Source organism: Gracilinanus agilis, chromosome 4, assembly GCF_016433145.1.
Source record: "Gracilinanus agilis isolate LMUSP501 chromosome 4, AgileGrace, whole genome shotgun sequence".
Classification (NCBI taxonomy): domain Eukaryota; kingdom Metazoa; phylum Chordata; class Mammalia; order Didelphimorphia; family Didelphidae; genus Gracilinanus; species Gracilinanus agilis.
The window spans coordinates 247,463,212-247,480,904 of record NC_058133.1 but is presented as its reverse complement, the minus strand read 5'-3'; the positions used below and the strand labels follow the sequence as shown (position 1 = coordinate 247,480,904).

The 17,693-nt window shown below is 39.2% G+C and overlaps 1 protein-coding gene across 1 annotated transcript in view; it reads right to left on the bottom strand.

Annotated features, from left to right (window-relative positions):
- The window catches only part of NTN1 (netrin 1), a 402,384-nt gene that overhangs the window by 162,958 nt on the left and 221,733 nt on the right, over nucleotides 1-17,693 (bottom strand). Inside the window, exon 2 of the mRNA XM_044672111.1 lies at nucleotides 8,996-9,184. Within this exon, the coding sequence (XP_044528046.1) occupies nucleotides 8,996-9,184 (189 nt within the window). The remainder of the gene's footprint in view (nucleotides 1-8,995; nucleotides 9,185-17,693) is intronic.

The following is a 17,693-nucleotide window of genomic DNA, read 5'->3' as shown; positions in this document are numbered from 1 at the left end:
CGGGGGGGGGAGTGGAGGAGCAATGAAATGAGGAGAAATGAAATAATCTATTGTAAGGTCAGGACATCAGGATTCTGGTCCTGGTTCTGACACTAACAAGCTATATAATCCCAGACAATTTACTCCCTCCTCAATCTTGGTTTCCTCTGATGCAAAATGAGGGGTTTGGTCTGCAAGAACTCTAAGCTCCCAATTCTAACATTCTAGGTTTTCATGACTTACTTAGCCATTCTTATTGCCCTTATTTTATAGCTGACAAGGAAAGTACAGGTCAAGACGGATACTTTTCATAACCTCTATATGTGATATGTGTGTGTATACACATATACACACATATGTAAAAAGAGAGTGGGAAGGTTTAAAAGAGTTTTGAGGAAGGAGAGGAAAGCAGAATAGCATAGCCTATGTAATAGCAAAGTGGACTAAATCTGACTCTTAGGACCTAAGGCTGGGCCAGAGGAACCCTTCAAATGCTTTCTTGAAAGAATAAACATTTGATGGTGTACCTTTTCATGTGTCGATTCCTACTTCTCTGCTCTAGGTTTGTACTCATAGCTATGTAGCAAGGTTGGGTGTGGTTGTCAACATTTATCAACTTTGCATCCAAACATAAGAATTCTTTGTCTTGATTTATAACTATATGACAGCAAATCTTTTGTGCAACAGTATCATGGCAAGTTCTCAAAGGTCTACCTAGCTAGCCCTAGTGGATCTATCTTAGAATAAATTTTGTCTGGATATCACCAATCAGAACTATTGGTAGATACCATTTATATTAGTGTTTGTAATTTCATCTGTAACAACACTTGGTGATGAAGAAATCCCTCAAACTATCAGCTCTGCCTTTGATCTTTAAAACGGGGAAGGGTGGGGCAGCTGGGTAGCTCAGTGGATTGAGAGCCAGGCCTAGAGACAGGAGGTCCTAGGTTCAAATATGGCCTCAGACACTTCCCAGCTGTGTGACCCTGGGCAAGTCAATTGACCTCAATTGCCTACCCTTACCACTCTTCTGCCTTGGAGCCAATACTATTGGCTCCAAGACAGAAGGTAAGGGTTAAAAAAAAATGGGGAAGGGGAGGAATTGATTTCTTTTGTTTTTTACTCTTCTTGTTTCTGTGAATGTGTGACTGAATATGAGGATGTTTATACAAATATTTCTTTTTTCCCTATTTACACCAGACTTGTAATTTCATTGGCATATGGAGCTCCTGGGGAAATATCCTCCACCGATGCAAATTAGCACTTTTGTTAAAAAGTACATATTAGGCAGTTTCCTGAGGGTACTAAGAAGTTAACTGCCTTGCCAAGGGTCCCATAACAAATTTGGTAAAAATATTATTTAGATAGAGGCAATCTGGCAAACTGGATAGAGGGATGGCTCCAGAGTCAGTAAGACATGAATATTCTGATTTCAATATTATTTTTCCCAAGTGTGTTGTTTATACTAAAATAGCTTTCTCCCAGACTCCATCTCACAAGAGGATACATGGACCCAAAAGGACAATAGATCTCAATGGTTAACCTGGTGCAATAAGTACACTGAATAAGTATCCTGACACTGAAATTCCTTTGGTGAACTCCACAAGTTCCTTTAGTAACTATAGGCAACTCGGGGTAGAGTTGCCCCTCTTTTCAGGGAATGAATCAATAAATATTTATTGAATACCTACTATGTGCCAAGTAGTACAGAAGAACTACGCATTTGGGCTAGATGGCCCTTGAGTTCTCTTCCAGCTCTAGATCTGTGCTCAGACTTAGAGGTAGGATAACTTGTCCATGGTACAAATTCCTATGCAGTTTCAGAATTAAGATACTCTGATCCAAAGAGTATAGCCTTTCTTACAGAACAGGCTACATGACAGATTATCAAATGCTTGAGGGCAGTCAAATGTTGTTTATCATAGCACCTAACACACAATTGGCCCATGAAAAGACATTTTTATTCAGCTGAGTTAAATCCACATTCATAAAGTAAGATTGGCCTAGATGAGTTCCTATCTAGCTCTGATATTCTGTGGGTCAGTGAATTCAGGTATTTTCAAAGTATGCGTGAGGAGGTGGGTTTGATCTGATTTCAGTATTTCCAGTGATCCACTCTAGTCATATTCCTGACATGTGCCCTTGACATGCCTTTGGGGTCAAACTATGAGTGACATACTCACATGGCCCATTGTATCTAGGCAGCCCCAATTATACCAATATAAATCAATGACACTTCTTAAAAGGTATCACAGGACTACAGGATCATAGATTTAGACCTGGAGAGCATGTCAATAGACTCTCCACTCACTATCCCTATGATTTCTCAGACCCAAATGCTATTAATTATTCTCCTAAGTATGTCTTCTTATCCATTAGAATATGAGTTCCTTGAGGGCAGGAACTGTCTTACTTTTGTATTTGTATTCTTAGAGCTTGGCATAGTGCATGAGCTATATTAAGGATTTAATTAATGATTTTCATTTCCTTATACAACACAAGGATTATTGGATTATTTGTCCATGTACATGAATCTGTCCTGTAAGAGATCCCACCCCAGAGTTTATAGCTTTTATTATACAGATTTAGAAAATCAGCCACTATAAACCAAGAAGGCACTAAATGAAGATTCAGTGGTCTGTCCAAATGCTCAGTAGTCCAATTCCTTAAAGGTATTCTATCAAAGATAAAGCAAAGATGTCTCCTTATCCTCTCAAAATCTGTTCTGAAAGAGACCTCAGAGGACATTTAGTCAAATCCATACCTGAACAAGAATCGCTTCAGCATCATACTTGAAAAGTGATCAACCAGTATCTATATGAAACTTTGAGTGGAGGCTCATATTCTCTCCAGGAAGTGCTTTCCAGTTTGGGATAAAGTGTCAGGAAGTTTTTTCTTACCTCAAGCCTAACTGTAGTTGGTTCCTGACAATTTTCACCCAGTTTCTGTTTATTGCATCAAAGAAAAAAGTCAATTTCCTCTGTGTGATATTCCTTCAAAAATTTGAAAGTGCAATCACATCCCTCTACATCTTTTCTTCTTTAGGCTAAGTATTCCTAGTTTCTTAACCATCATCATAGTATAAACTCAGAGTCTGTTACCATCTTGATTACTCTTTTCTGAATGTTCTCTAGTTAATCAATGCCTTTCCTAAAATGTGGTTGGTATGACCATCCAACCAATTTCAAATGTATCTAACTGTTCTATAATAGTAGCTAATATTATTCTAGCATGAACAGCATGATAGACTTTGACAAATATGATGCCAAAATCTGAGTAAACTCTACCTACAGCATTTCTTTCTGCTACCTCAAAGGACAGACACTGTATAGGTTATGGATATTACAAAGCACTCTGTAATTCTCTGACATAATATGTAGTAGTGGGTATACAGTCATCTATATTTGTTTTTTATTCCCTTAACTAGGTTGTAAGCTCCATGCAGGTAAAGAATACTGTATTTTATTTGAACTCTGTCTCCTCCATTGGCTTTGCATGTAGTAGAACTTAATGAATGTTTACTGACTAAATAAGAAGTGGTGCTTGTCTGTGCAAGAAGTTACTCTTCAAATGATCAGAATTCAAAAACAATTAGAACTCGATCAGCCTAGATAAGACCAGTCTCTGCCCTTGAACTATTCTATTCCCTCTTTGTAGGCTGTGACAGCAGGCTACAGAATTTAAAAGCCTAGCTCTGAGTGGCAAAAGTTAAGTTAAAACACCCACAGTTTAACCAAGAGAGTCCTAAAACCATTTATATTCATAGACTATAAATTTCTTCCCTCAAAAGAATTACTGTGGTCTATGCTGTTTAATAATTCTCTGTTCAACTTGAATTCTTCTCCTTTGCTAAGATACAGGCCCATGCACAGATAATAATTAGCATACCCCAGTGAAGGATGAAATTGCAGAAGTGAGGTCAGACTGGTTGTAGTGGTTGGTTAGTATGGTGAATCAGCACATGCTCTCTCAAAGAGAACCTGAGATGTGGGAGAAGATCTGCCAAAACACACTTTTCAGGGAACATGACAACTGCCTCAACATGCTTCCTGGAGAATATTGATTTTACTTTCACAAGACATTGGTTCTTGATTAGATGCATTTACTCAGCTGTGTTAAACCACAGACATGCAGGGAGGGCAGGGGAGTAACTGAAAGAATCAAGCCTCAAAGAAATGGCTTGCTCAATGAGATGGAACGTGAGCCTTTTGTAAGGTGATCACATTGGACTCACATGAGACTCCAAGAATGCCTCTACCCATCACAGATGGTTTGGTAAGATGATAAATTAATATTGCTATCAATGGGGACGTGGCTTAAATGGTTAAATGGCAACGCCTTCAATGCTCACTCTTAAAAAAAAAAAAAAAAAAAAAGAACTGCCCCCAGCCTTGCAGAGTCCATAAAGAAGAGGAATGGAAAACAAAACCCTCTATCTTTTGACAGATTCCAAGACGAGTATCATTCACAAACCATTCTGCAGAAAAATAGGGGAAATTCATCTCATCTGACTTTGTATGGGACAACAGCCTATGCCAACAATAGACCCTTCCCTATGCTGTGAAATTGCCCTGAATAGCTGGTGAGTGCAGCCTCCTGTTCCCTGGCTGAGTTTGTTATATCCTTTTGTAAGTATTAGCACTGCCAACCCCCGTTTGGTTATAAACTAAGGTGCTGAGGACAGGGGAAGTGTGTGTGTGTGTGTGTGTGTGTGTGTGTGTGTGTGTGTGTGTGTGTGTGTGTGTGTGTGTGTGTGAAAACAAATGCCTTGCTATGAAATTTTCAAATGAGGAACTGCATAGTTTTGTCTGTAATCTAGTGGTCTTTATCCACAGTTAATAGTTAAAGATGTTTTGGGTCCACTTTTATCACTATTCTAAATACTACTAACTAGCCTTTGGTCACATGGCCTCAGCAATTTATGGGTGGCCTCACACCCTACAGGACCCTACTTGTCTTTAGGAACTCAGGAGGTAACAAGAGGCCTCAATGGCACTCCCAGGTCAACTGTCAACTTTCCAATCAAATGACTAGTTTTGGTTTCCTTCATTTCTCCCTTCTACTACTTCTGAAACAAAACAAAAGACTTCAAATGTATCTGGAAGAGATCGTTTGGCTCTTTGAAAGTATTCCTCGCATTTGGGTACATGTTCTGTCCCTCTAAGGCACAACTCTTAGGAAACAAATGTCCTTTCCCATCAGACCAGTGGTTTGAGACCACAAGGTGCTCCTACCAAAAAACCTATCCATCTCCTCTCCTCATCCTCATACATTCTCATCTCTGGTACATGTCATATAATAGGATCATAGGGTTAAAGCTGGAAGGACAGCTTAGAGGACAATGAATTCAACTCCCTCATTTTTCAGAAAAGAGAACTGAAGCCCAGTGAGGCTAATGACCTGCTCTGGGTCACATATTTAGTAAATATCCAAGACATGATTTGAACCTATGCCCTATGTACTATGTCACACTGTTCCTCATAAAATACCCAATCTGTATGTATAACTTGATTTTTGTGTTTAGTATCCTAATCTGCTATGAGAAGACGTGATAACTGCCCTTCCTGAGACAGGTACTATCTTGGCCTCACTCCCAATCTGAATTTCTGAAGTTTGCAGAATTTTAAGAGATCTCAATTTCTATTTTTGGCACAAATGTGTGAAGGGGAAGGAAGAAGGGGTGAGAAAGAGGGCAGGGAGAAATTTATTTTTGCCTGCAAAAAGTACAACAAGTTAGAAAGATGATGAATTATAGTCTCAAGAAGCCATCTTTACTATTTCCATAATCTACCCTATTTTCCTTATTTAGGTGGAGTATTGAGGGGCATGATACTCCCCTTCCCTGACAGCCCTCCAGGAAAGGGAGTGAAGGTACAGTCTAATGGCAGCTGGCTGAGGTCAGAAAAGGGCTTTTCCACAACTTCTTCAGCTGACACACATTAATGTTAATAGATTACTTTATAAATCACTGAGAAGTCCTTGCATTGCTGACTGATAGGAAAATTGGAGTGGGGTGTTGCCTTTTGAGGATTTACTGATTTTGTAGAGTTTCTAATACACAAGTAGAAAACTAAGAGATTACCTAAAATGTGTAATAATTTATTCTAAATCATTCCTTCACATTCTGGCATATCAGATCCCTTGGGAAGTCTAATTTTTTCAAAGAATAAGAAGCACCAAAAGTCCAAGATAATCAGGATCTAAGGCATGTCAAGAAAGAGTGAAAGATTGGGGCAGTTATGTGGTTCAGTGGATAGAAAGCCAGGCCTGGAAACAGAAGTCCTGGTTTCAAATACTTCTATAGCTGTTTGACCATGATCAAGTCACTTAACCCCAATTGCCTAGCCTTTACTGTTCTTCTCTGCCTTGGAACTGATGTATTGATATTCTAAGTCAGAAGATAAGGTTGTTTTTTTTTTTAAGTTATAAATCAAAGAAACCTACTGGGAGGAACTACAAACAGTATCTTAGGCAATTAAGAGCCTAGCTCCCCTCTTCCATATCTCCCCCACACCGCTTCCCTCCAAGAAATCCTTCAAATGCCTTGGGAGTCTATCTAGAACTCTGAGGAACTAAAGTGTTGCTCTATGGCAAGCAGCTCCATTCAGTAAAGAGAAATGAAGAATAGAAGAGATGCTGGGAAAAAAACAGGAAATGTGTCATCTGGGTCTTCTGGAATTGCTGACCTACCATCTTCATAAAGGATGGGCTAGGATGACCCTTTGTGCCCATATAGAAAGTTCAGGAAGTGAAGTTATCATTTCAACAGCATGAACTAAGAGAAAAACGAGGATTTAACCAGCAAAGAACATGCTGCCCTCAGCACCATCATTCTGTGTGAAGGAAAGAAAGGGTGGAGAGGTTAGAGGAGATAGGGTGGAAACTGGCTACTCTAGCCAGGTGGGAGTTTGTGTGTAAGCAGACTGCATACAAGAATGAGCCCTTGATCTAGCCCACATGTCTATTCTGAACTAGGCTCTCCTCTGCAAGGGGAAGTCATCCTTTATGCACGGTACCATTTTGGTCACAAGGGGAAACTCCTGGCTGGAAGTGCCAACTGGAAGAATTGAGAGATTCTAGATATCTACATGCCCTAAATATAGGGACCCAGTCCAGAAAAGCCTTTGCTCAGAAAAGAAGGGATTATTCCACACCAATAGGAAAGTCACAAACTAGAATTCTGACCAAGACCCAAACACTCCTCTCCATCAACTGTGGATGTGGAGAATAATAACAAGCACATGGATATGGATTTTTTTATTTTTTTTTAACCCTTACCTTCTTGACAATTCCCTGTTCAGCAGGGAAGACAGAAGAATGAAAAAGGCTAGGCAATTGGGGTTAAGTGACTTGCTCAGGGTCACATCACTAGTAGGTGTCAGAGGCCAGATTTGAATCTAGTCCTCCCAACTGCATGTCTGACACTCTAGTTCTGACTGTCACTTCCCTTGGGCAAGTCATTTAACCTTACTGGAATTGAGCTAAATAGTGCCCTAAAGCTGTTACTTACATCTCTAACATTCCATGAGAGGTAGGAGGTGTCATGGAAAGTATGCTAGATTTAGAGTTGAGAACCTGAGGATCTAGATTTAAATTCTGGCTCTACTATTTACTAGCATGAACAAATCACTTAGTCTCTCTGGGCCTCAGTTTCCTTTTCTATAAAATGATAAGAGTTTACCTGATAATTTTTGATGTCTCTTCCAGGTCTAAATTGATGATATTATATATTACACTAAGATTCCATGAAGTCTGTGGCTATTTTCTCTCCAGGCCACAGTCAGACTCCCCAAGTAGTGAGGCATTCTCTTATAAAGTCCCTCCCACTGCCTGTATTGAGAATGAAGCTTTAGCCAGAAGGCTGGCTCTGATTCCTGCTGTTTTCTCTGCATGGATCTTCTTTAAATAAATAAGTGAATAAATAAATAAATAAGCCTTTTTGGGGACACTTCAGTTTCTTCACTAAGAACTAGGAAAACTTTGGCTTGTGGATTTCTCCAAATGCTAATAGAAAAGGAACTCTCCCTGCACCTCATGTGCTAGTTTCATCAAATCCTCTGAGTCATCCCTTCTTGCTTCATTTTCATTGGAGGGATAAAAAATAAACATCAGAAAGTTAATCCATTCGTGCTTGCTTCACTGAACAAAAATAGATTCTCTCGTCTCCTTTTCATTTTTTTGTCCCCAGAAGCAAAGATATTTGCAGATGGATTACATGTTCTTTCTATGACCCTGCCCCCCAAACCTGGGGATCTCTATCCAGTGCTCACATGAAGAGACCTCTGAAGTTTGTCTGCATGCATTTGGCTTTGCTCTGACACTAAGCCTGGTGAATATGACCCCTTTCTCCTGGTATGTGGCACACCTGTGCAAGGAGAGGAAAGAAGAGTGAGGTTTTAGATTGGGATCTGAAAGCTATGCACCTACAAAAATGTATTAAGCCTTTCTTTCTTCTCCTTTGAGACTTTTCCCCTTTCTCCATTGTTTCTTCTTAACTTGGCCTCACAACTCAAAATAACTAGTGTTAAGTCCAAAAGAAAGTAAGAGAAGGGGCAGCTAGGTAGCTCAGTGGATTGAGAGTCAGGCCTAGAGACAGAAGGTCCTAGGTTCAAATCTGGCCTCAGACACTTCCCAGCTGTGTGACCCTGGGCAAGTCACTTGACCCCCATTGCCCACCCTTACCACTCTTCCACCAAGGAACCAATACACAGAAGTTAAGGGTTTAAAAAAAGAAAGAGAAAGGGAAAGAGGGAGGGAGGAAGAGAGGAGGAAGAGGAAAGGTCCTGAGGGAAAAACTGGGGTGTGGGAAAGGAGAAGGGGAAAAGCGAGATGGAGAAAGAAAAGAGGGAGAAGGAGCAACAGGGGAAGGGGAGAGAATGAGGAGAGGGAGATGAAACAGAGAGAGGAAAGAGGAAAGAGGGAGTAGGGCTAGATGGTTTCTCATATTTTGGCAGTCCCATTAGGGAGTGCAAAATTCACTCAATGTGTACAGATGCTTCCTCTCTACCCCACTCACCCTTGCAGGCCTTTCTGTGAGTGATGGGTTTGTTCATATCCCGGTAATAGCCTTCCTTGCAGTAATGGCAGTGACGTCCAGCGGTGTTGTGCCGGCAGTTGAGGCAGACGCCCCCACTCTTGCGCCCAGACAATTTGTAGAGCTCCATGTTGAAGCGGCAGCGGCGGGCATGCAGGTTGCAGTTACAAGCTGCAGGAGAAGCAAGAGACAGAACGTCAGTGTGGAAGGCAGCAGGGGAACCAAGGAGCTGGAATGGACCCCTTTCATTTCTTCCCTTATGTCTCTACCACTTTTCACTGTAAGGAAATAATCATTCTTACATTGGCCACATCAGCAAATATTAATTGAGCCTATACTATATGCAGGGGACCTTGGCCAGGTGTTGGAAATAAAACAAGTAGTCAGTGAAATTCTCTAGAGAAGTTTTGGGTCTCATAGAACCAGACCTACTCAAAGCTTTCCTGTCCTGGACACAAGGATACACAGCAGAGACGCCTCAGATTTACTTCATCTGATCTGAGAAGAATAACAAAGATATTCATATTTAATCTACTAGAAAATTTGAATGCTATCCACAGAATAGCCAAAGAAAGACCTCTAGCACCTAGGAGCTTACAGAAAGATACGGACAAGAATCACATAGCATGAGATTGTTTATGATCTGAATCCAGAATGATGACATTAAAAATCAATAAAAAGTGATGATGATGATAACTCACATTTGTGAGTTTATATAGCACTTGATATATATATTTATATAGCACTTGACAATTCACAAAATATTTTCTTAACATTCCATATGAAGGAGGAAGCATATATACATATGTAACATACAGAATTTTTAATATATACATGCACTATATATATGCATGCAAAAATGTACATATAAGTATGTGCATGTTACATAGAGATAGAAAGATAATATGCACTCATGCGTATATATCATATATATGATTCAGAACTGTGATTTCATTAATATAGGGAGGTCTGTCCCTAGTTAGGAAACTGCCTTTACCAATGTTGATGGATACCTCCTCTTCAGCTTTTGGCCTTAGTCAGCTGCCTGGTGGCACTAAGAAGAAGTTAACTGATTTGTCCAAAATCACACAGCTAGTATATGCCAGAAGTAGCATTCGAATCTAGGTCCTCTTGACTTGGAATCAGGCTTTCAACATATATATGTTGATGTATTATTATTGTTGCCGTTGTTATTATTACTATTATTTTAAAACCCTTCCCTTCTGTCTTAGTATCAGTGCTGAGTCAGAAAAGGGGCAAGGAAGGGCTAGGCCCAGGGTCACACAGCTAGGAAATATCTGAGGTGGAATTTGTACCTAGGTCCTTCTGACTTCAAGCCTAGGGCTCTCTATCCACTGTGCTACCAGTGGCCCTTTCTTGGTCTATTATTATTCCCATTTTAGAGATGGGAAAACAGGCTCTGAGAAGTTATTTGCCAGTGGTCACAAAGCTAGGAAGTGTGCAGTGGGGTCTACTGATTCTAGGAGCTCTCTTTCCACTCTATCACATTGCTTGGGAAGGAGGAAGGAACAAGCATTTATTAAGTGTTTACCATTTGTCAGGCACTGTATCAAGAGCTTTGTAAATACTATCTCGTTTGACACATAAGAGGAAAGACAAGACAGATATACAGCTATGTATATTATACAAAGAAATGTGGAAAATGTTGTATGGGTACCAAGAGCCTTTAAGTGGCACTTAAAAACAAGGGTTTTCCACTTACTGGAGGTTTTCATGCAAAGGCTAGATGACCACTTATTAGGTGTGAAATAGAAGGGATTCTTATTCATTACAGGTTGAGCTAAATGGCCTCTGAGGTCCCTTTCAACTCTGAGTTTCTGTGAAGGAAGCAAGTCCCCTGGCCCCTGACCCCTCTCCTGGGAGCCCAACCTCATACTTCCCCAGCCCCAAAGCTAGAAAGGGCTGGTATTTCTTTGCCATATGTACCTCAGATCAACAAAGAGGTCTTTTAAAACAACTAGTCACACAAAAGACAACTAAGGAACTGAACATCAAAAGGTCAGCTCTTTCCCTCCCCCCTCTTCCTCCCCTCTCCACCCTCCTCAGAGCTATCAAGGACACCTCAAGTGGCAATTGCAAGAACCTGGTATACGGTAAAGTATTTTACACTTGTTTTCTTTGCTCTTTATTTTATTTTCTCTACACAAATGGAAAAATGCCCTGAGTAAGGCAAGCCACATCTGGACCTTTCTGCTCCACATGGAGGTGACACTCAACTCCCTGCCTGTCACCAGCCTCCTCCTCCAGAGAGACACCTTAATCCCTGATTCCTTCCTGTTTATCTCCTATTTCACTTGGAGAGAAAAATATTTGGTATTTGTTTCATTATCAAATTTCAAACTGAGCGGAAAAGGCAGCTTTATTATGGCCAGGAGGTCAGGGCTTTAATCTTGCCATCAACCTAACACCCTGGGCAAGGCCAAACAAAACGGCTAAAGATGGCTGGAAAAGAACCAAAAAGTCAGAATCACAGAATGTTATAGCTGGAAGGGGACTTAAAGGTCATCAGGTCTAACCCCCTCATTTTACAGATGAGAAAACTGAGGCCCAGGGAGATTACTAGATTGAGCAAGTCACATATGTAGTTAGTATCACAGCTGGGATTTGAACCTAGCCTTGTGGGTGTGAATCCAGTGCTCTTTCTGATACACCATAGCTGTCTTCATTTAGATTTAAACTTGAAGGGGCCAGGAAAATAATCTTTTGTTTTTCTCCTTTGTTTTACAGATGCAGAAACTTGAATCCTCCAATGGAATATATATTAGACAGAACCTGAGCACAGGCAAAAAGCTAGGTCCACAACTGAATAAGAAGAGTATACTGAATGGCATTTGGAAAATAGCACAAAAAATATTTCTTCAAAAAATGGTGCAGTTTTTAATGACTAACCTTCTACCTGAAAAAAAGTTCATCTTAAAAAAAATTCCATCTTTTAAAAGTCAATATTCTCCTAATAACACTGGATGTTCATAAGTCATAGGATACCCAGACTGTGAAAATTTAATGTCATCCAAAGGAAATGCAAAGCTAAATTGAAAGTGTGAATATTCTGTAATGTGTGTAATAAAGAAATGCACACAATAAATAGTGAAAGATTTATTTATTTTTTTTATTTTAAACCCTTAACTTCTGTGTATTGACTTATAGGTGGAAGAGTGATAAGGGTAGGCAATGGGGGTCAAGTGACTTGCCCAGGGTCACACAGCTGGGCAGTGTCTGAGGCCGGATTTGAACCTAGGACCTCCTGTCTCTAGGCCTGGCTCTCAATCCACTGAGCTACCCAGCTGCCCCAATAGTGAAAGAGTTATAAGAGATATATAAGAGATATATAAAAAGATGTGGGCCAGTTGTATAGCCAGAATGAGAGAGAATTCATCAAAGGAAAAATGCAAAGTAGTTAAATATAAGATAGTTTGGAAGGAAAGACACCCACAAGTAAGGAGTAGTGATGCTTATGTTACATCTTGAAGGGGGAGAAGTATTTGATGAGCAGAATATAAGGAGGGAAATACATGCCAGGCATAGGAATAGTCAAGTACAGAAGGAGGGAGAGTAATATATAATGACAGAGAAAAGAGAGGATAGAGATTATGAAAGGCTCTGAAAATTAAAGAGAGGAATTTATATTTCATTCTAGTGGCAATAAGACACCTAGAGTTGATTAAGAAGTGAAGGAAAATCATGTCAGCAGCAGTATGGAAAATGGACTGGTTTGGAGAGAGACTTGAGATATAGATCAATTTGGAAGCCATGGCAATAATCTAGAGAAGTGGTGATAAAGGCCTGAACTAAAGGAGTAGTTGTATAAATGACAAAATTTTGCACATGATTAGATATGTGAAGATGTAGAGCAAAGGAGATTCAGGAACTCAGGATAATGATTAGATTAAGAATCTGGGAGAAGAGTGGTACCTTCCATGGAAAAGAAAAGTTTGGAAGAAGGGTGTTTTGGGCGGGGGAGGGGGGGAGATAATGAGTTTTATTTTGGACATATTGAGTTTTCAGATATCTCTAAAATATCCAGTATGAAATGTTTGATTAACAATGGTAATACAGGGTTGAAGCTCAAGGGAGAAACTAGAGAAAGAGGTATCTGAAAAGAGATGATAATTAATTTGTGGAAGTTAACAAAGACAGGAAAAAAGAGACTTTAGAGAGAAAAGGGTAGGGGACCCTGGACAGAACCTCAGGAAAAAGTCACAATTAGGGAGCATAGGGATGGTAAACCAACAAAGGAGACTGAGAAGCCATGGTTATATACATTTAGGAGGAAAATAGGAAAAGGTAGCCAGAAAAGGGCATCTAGGTGGCACAGGCCTGGAGTCAGAGTGACCTGAGTTCAAATGCAGCCTGAGATACTTACAAGCTCTGTGATTCTAGACAAGTCATTTAACCCTTTTTGCCTCAGTTTCCTCTTCTGAAAAATAAGCTGGAGATGAAAATACTAAACTATTTCAGTATATTTGCCAAAAAAAAAAAAAAAACCCAAATAGGACCACAGAGTTGGATATGACAGAAACAACTGAACAACAACAAGAAGTACTACAAAAGTCCTAAGAGGAGAGGATGGCCAACAGTGTCCAATGAAGCAGAGAAGTTGAAAAGGGCGAGGATTAAGACAAAATCAAATTTGACAATTAAGAGATAATTGGTTATTTTGGAGAAAGCAGTTTCAATTGAGTGATGAGGTCACAAGCCAGATTACAAAGAGTAGAAAAGTGAGTGAAAGGAGAGGAAGTGGAAGTACAGAGTACAGACAGTCCTTTCCTATGAATTTGGCTGAAAAAGGAAGGAGATATATAGTAGGATAACTTGAGCTCATGGTACTGTTTAGTGAAGTTTGTTTTGTTTTGTTTTTGGATTGGTAAAGACTTAGGCATGCTTGAAGGCAATAGGTTAGGAACCAATTGACAAGGAGAGGTTGAAGTTCAGAAAGAAAGAGAAGGATGATTGAAGTTGCAATCTGCTAAGGAATTAGGAGGAAATAAGATCAAAAGCACATGTGAAAAAAAAAAGGGGGGGCAACTCATTGTCAGGAGGAGAGGGTGGGGGACAATGTCAAGGGATTTTGAGATTAAGATAAGAAGAGAAGAAGGAGGTTATGTCAGATGGCCTCAATTTTCTCAGTAAAATAAGAGGTAAAGTCCCCAACTGAGAGATAGGGGAAGGGGGAAAAGGGGAGGTGTCAGAGGTTTGAGATTTGGAAAGAAAGGATTTGGAAAAGCTTTTGTGGGGTGTGAGACAGGGAATCAATTAAGAAAGAATAAAAGATTGCCTCATTGCACTGAGGGCCCAGCTGAATTTGGAAAACATGAATTTATAATATTTCAAATCAGCCCAATTGTGTACTTCCTCCAGCCCCATTCAGCAATATGTGAGTAGGTGTGGAAGAAGCAAAGGTTGGGAGTAATACAGTGCTGAAGTTTGGTGAGGGATGAGGAATGAGGATTGACCAGCTGTAGAGCTAAAATGGATAACTATAGGATGAAGACTGGAGAGGGAGGAAATTGAAATCAGAGAAAAGGTAATGGTATGGGGGTTAGAGGTGGAAGGTAGGAGGAGGAAGAACAGGCTTAGGAAGAGTAAGGTACAGAGAGGTGGGATGATAAAAGGTTAGTATTAGAAGAGAATCAGAATTTTTGATTAAGTGGAACTCTTGCTGATAATGGTAAGAGTCAATGTGTTCCCAAATATGTTGCTAAGATGGGGTTAAGAAGAAAAAAGAAAGATCATGAGATTTTAGGAGACTGAAAAATTGCGAGGTTAGATATTTTAAGATTGCATCATCATGGATACTGAAGTGCCCTAGAAAAAGGACAAGAGTTAGAAGAGAATAGTGATCCAGGAATTGGGTACTTTGAGGAAAGAAAGAGAATTTCCTGGAGGCATCCTAAATGTGAAGATTCTTATCCAGTCTTGAGATATTCCCCTCCTGTTTTCTATAAACTTTCAAAAATCTGTGAGAGTGAGTTAATAATGGTGTTTTGATAGTTCTTTTCAATATCCTGGGATGTAGCTCATGTAGACATGGTGACTTAAACTCATTAAGAATATTTAGACATTTGCTTATTGTTTACCTACTTAGCTTCAATATGATGAAATAAAAAAAATTATTAATGAATTGATGAAAATGAACAAAAAAGCATTTCTTAAGTGGCCTGTGCTAAACAGTAAAAATAGGAATAGCATAATACCTACTCTCAAAGAGTTAATTCCAATAAGTGGAGACAATATTTTTAGAAATTTTAGCTACAAGTCTGATGGAAAAGCTCAGAAGTTCCTAGGATACAATGGCAAAACAGAAGGTAGTGAATCTTCTTTAATATTATTCCATTGGTAAGATCATATCTATTTCTGAAACCCTGGCCATCTCCACACTACCCTTATCTATATTCTAGATATCATCCTTATTTCCTTCCCATTAGAACCTTGGACTTGCCCTCCTGGATCCCAGAGCTCTGATAATTGAGATTTTGCTGCATCTTACCTAGAAGGAGACCTTTCTGTCCCTTCCTATCTATATTGACACTATGCTTCCATATACATGCCATCCCCCTTTCCCACTTCCAGCTCTCTTTCTTGTGTTATCTTCTGCCATTAGAATATATTCTCTTTAAGGGTAGTGACTGTCTTTGCTTATATTAACATCCACCACAACAATAGCACAGTGCCTGGCACATTTTTTAAAAACCCTTATCTTCCATCTTGGGTTGGAGGTTAAGTGACTTGCCCAGGGTTACACAGATAAGAAGTGTCTGAGGAGATATTTGAACCCAGGACCTCTCATCTGTAGGCCTGGCTCTCAATCCACAGAACCATCTAGATTTCCATTCCCCATGCCTGGCATATATTGATTTTATAGCTATCACCTGGAAAAGTTACTTGCCCAGGGTCATATAACTCATAAGTGTCTGAAGGCAAATTTGAATTCATGTCTTCCTGAGTCCGGGCTGGGCGCACTACAATTTTCACAGGTATGTGGAGCCGGAACATTATTGCAGTAGTCAACATGACAGGTCATGAATACCTGAATGTAGAATAGTGGCCATGTAAATGAAGAGAAGGGGAGAATACCACGGATATTCTCAGAAGACAGAAGTCTCAGAAGAGAGACAAAGCTAGATGTTCCAACATGTGACTGTAACGCTGTGGTCTGGTGTAATATATACTTTCTTAAAGTCTGCTTGTTCTCTTCTTATTTTTTTCATTAGAATGCAAATTCTTCCAGGGCATGAACTGTCTTTTGTCTCTTTTTGTATCCTCAGTGCCTTAGCTTAGGAAATGTTTATTGACTGATCATCAAGGATAGCCTTTTGCAAATAATTCTCTTAAAGATTTTCTAAAATCAAGAATATAAATATATGGGTCAGTAGTGATGTCCTTTTTTATTGTCCTTTAAAAATATCAATGCAAATCATGCTTTCCCCCCAATCATTTCATTCAATCTTCTTTGCCATATTTTGGGAAATCATCTGTCCTTCAAATATCCTCAAAAATGTGCCAATGCCAGAAAGATCTCTCCTGCAAGTTATTAAGTCCAGCTTAGTTGCTTTTCCTGTCTTTGTTTTCATTAGTGATACTTCTATTTCCTCATACAGCATACTAGGGACTATGTTGTTAGAGCTGAAATGTGGTGAATTTCATTATCATTAGTGGAAAAAAGGGTTTGTTACAAAAATATTGAGGTGTTTTTGTTCTTTTTTTTGGTTTGTTGGCTGTAAGAGCTTTAAGAGAATTATTTGGGTCTCATGCCAAACTTTCTTCAAAACTGTTTTTCTCACTGCTATTTCTCAGTGTTTTATGAGGTGATACCATTCATAATGTTCTACCATCCTCTTTAAGAATTTTTGCAAATGAATTTAAATTTTAAACTAGTGCTGCCCTTGGCTACCATATCTCCCCACCTGGCAATGAGAGGAAGTATTTTATGGGTGAGGATATTTCTAGGCTCTTGTGATTTTCTCCTTGTGGTGACTGATTTATATTAGTTAAACTTCCAAAGATGATTTTGATAGTCCATGCCAATATCTATTCCTTTATTCACTTCCTATTTTCCTTTGGCAACAGCTTGCTGAAATAGGTCAGGTTTGAGCTGTTGGATTGTATACCATATCTTTTCTTGACTTCCTTTCTCCCAATTTCATGTTGAATTTTATTTTTCTTTTAACAAGTTGATAGTTTTATTGAACAGAAAGAATTTATTGAACAGAACAGAACAGAAAGAAGAAAGGACTTCTACACTGAAAGCCAGTTGTTTATTATGTTAAAAAATAATTCAGTAATATCTTTTAATGTTATTTGATAATCACTACTTCCAGCACCATCATAATCTCATCTTAAACAAAGTATCTATATAGAGAGATGAGAATTCTTTATAAGTCTTTAGTTTCTTGTTCCAATTTATTCATCTTTCAATTCAATTTAATTTAGCAAGCACTTATTAAGTGTCCACTATATGGCATACAAGGCACTATCGTAGGCACTGGAGAGACAAAGAAAAATTAAATAGGACATGGCATCAAGGCGCTTACAATTTATCAATGAGTAAAACATTTTAAAAAATATTTAAATTTAAAACAAAAAGGTCCTAGAATCTAGCTCTAGAAGTTTTAGATCATTTGGTCTAGTGAGGTCAAACTCAAATCGAAACAGGGGCCAC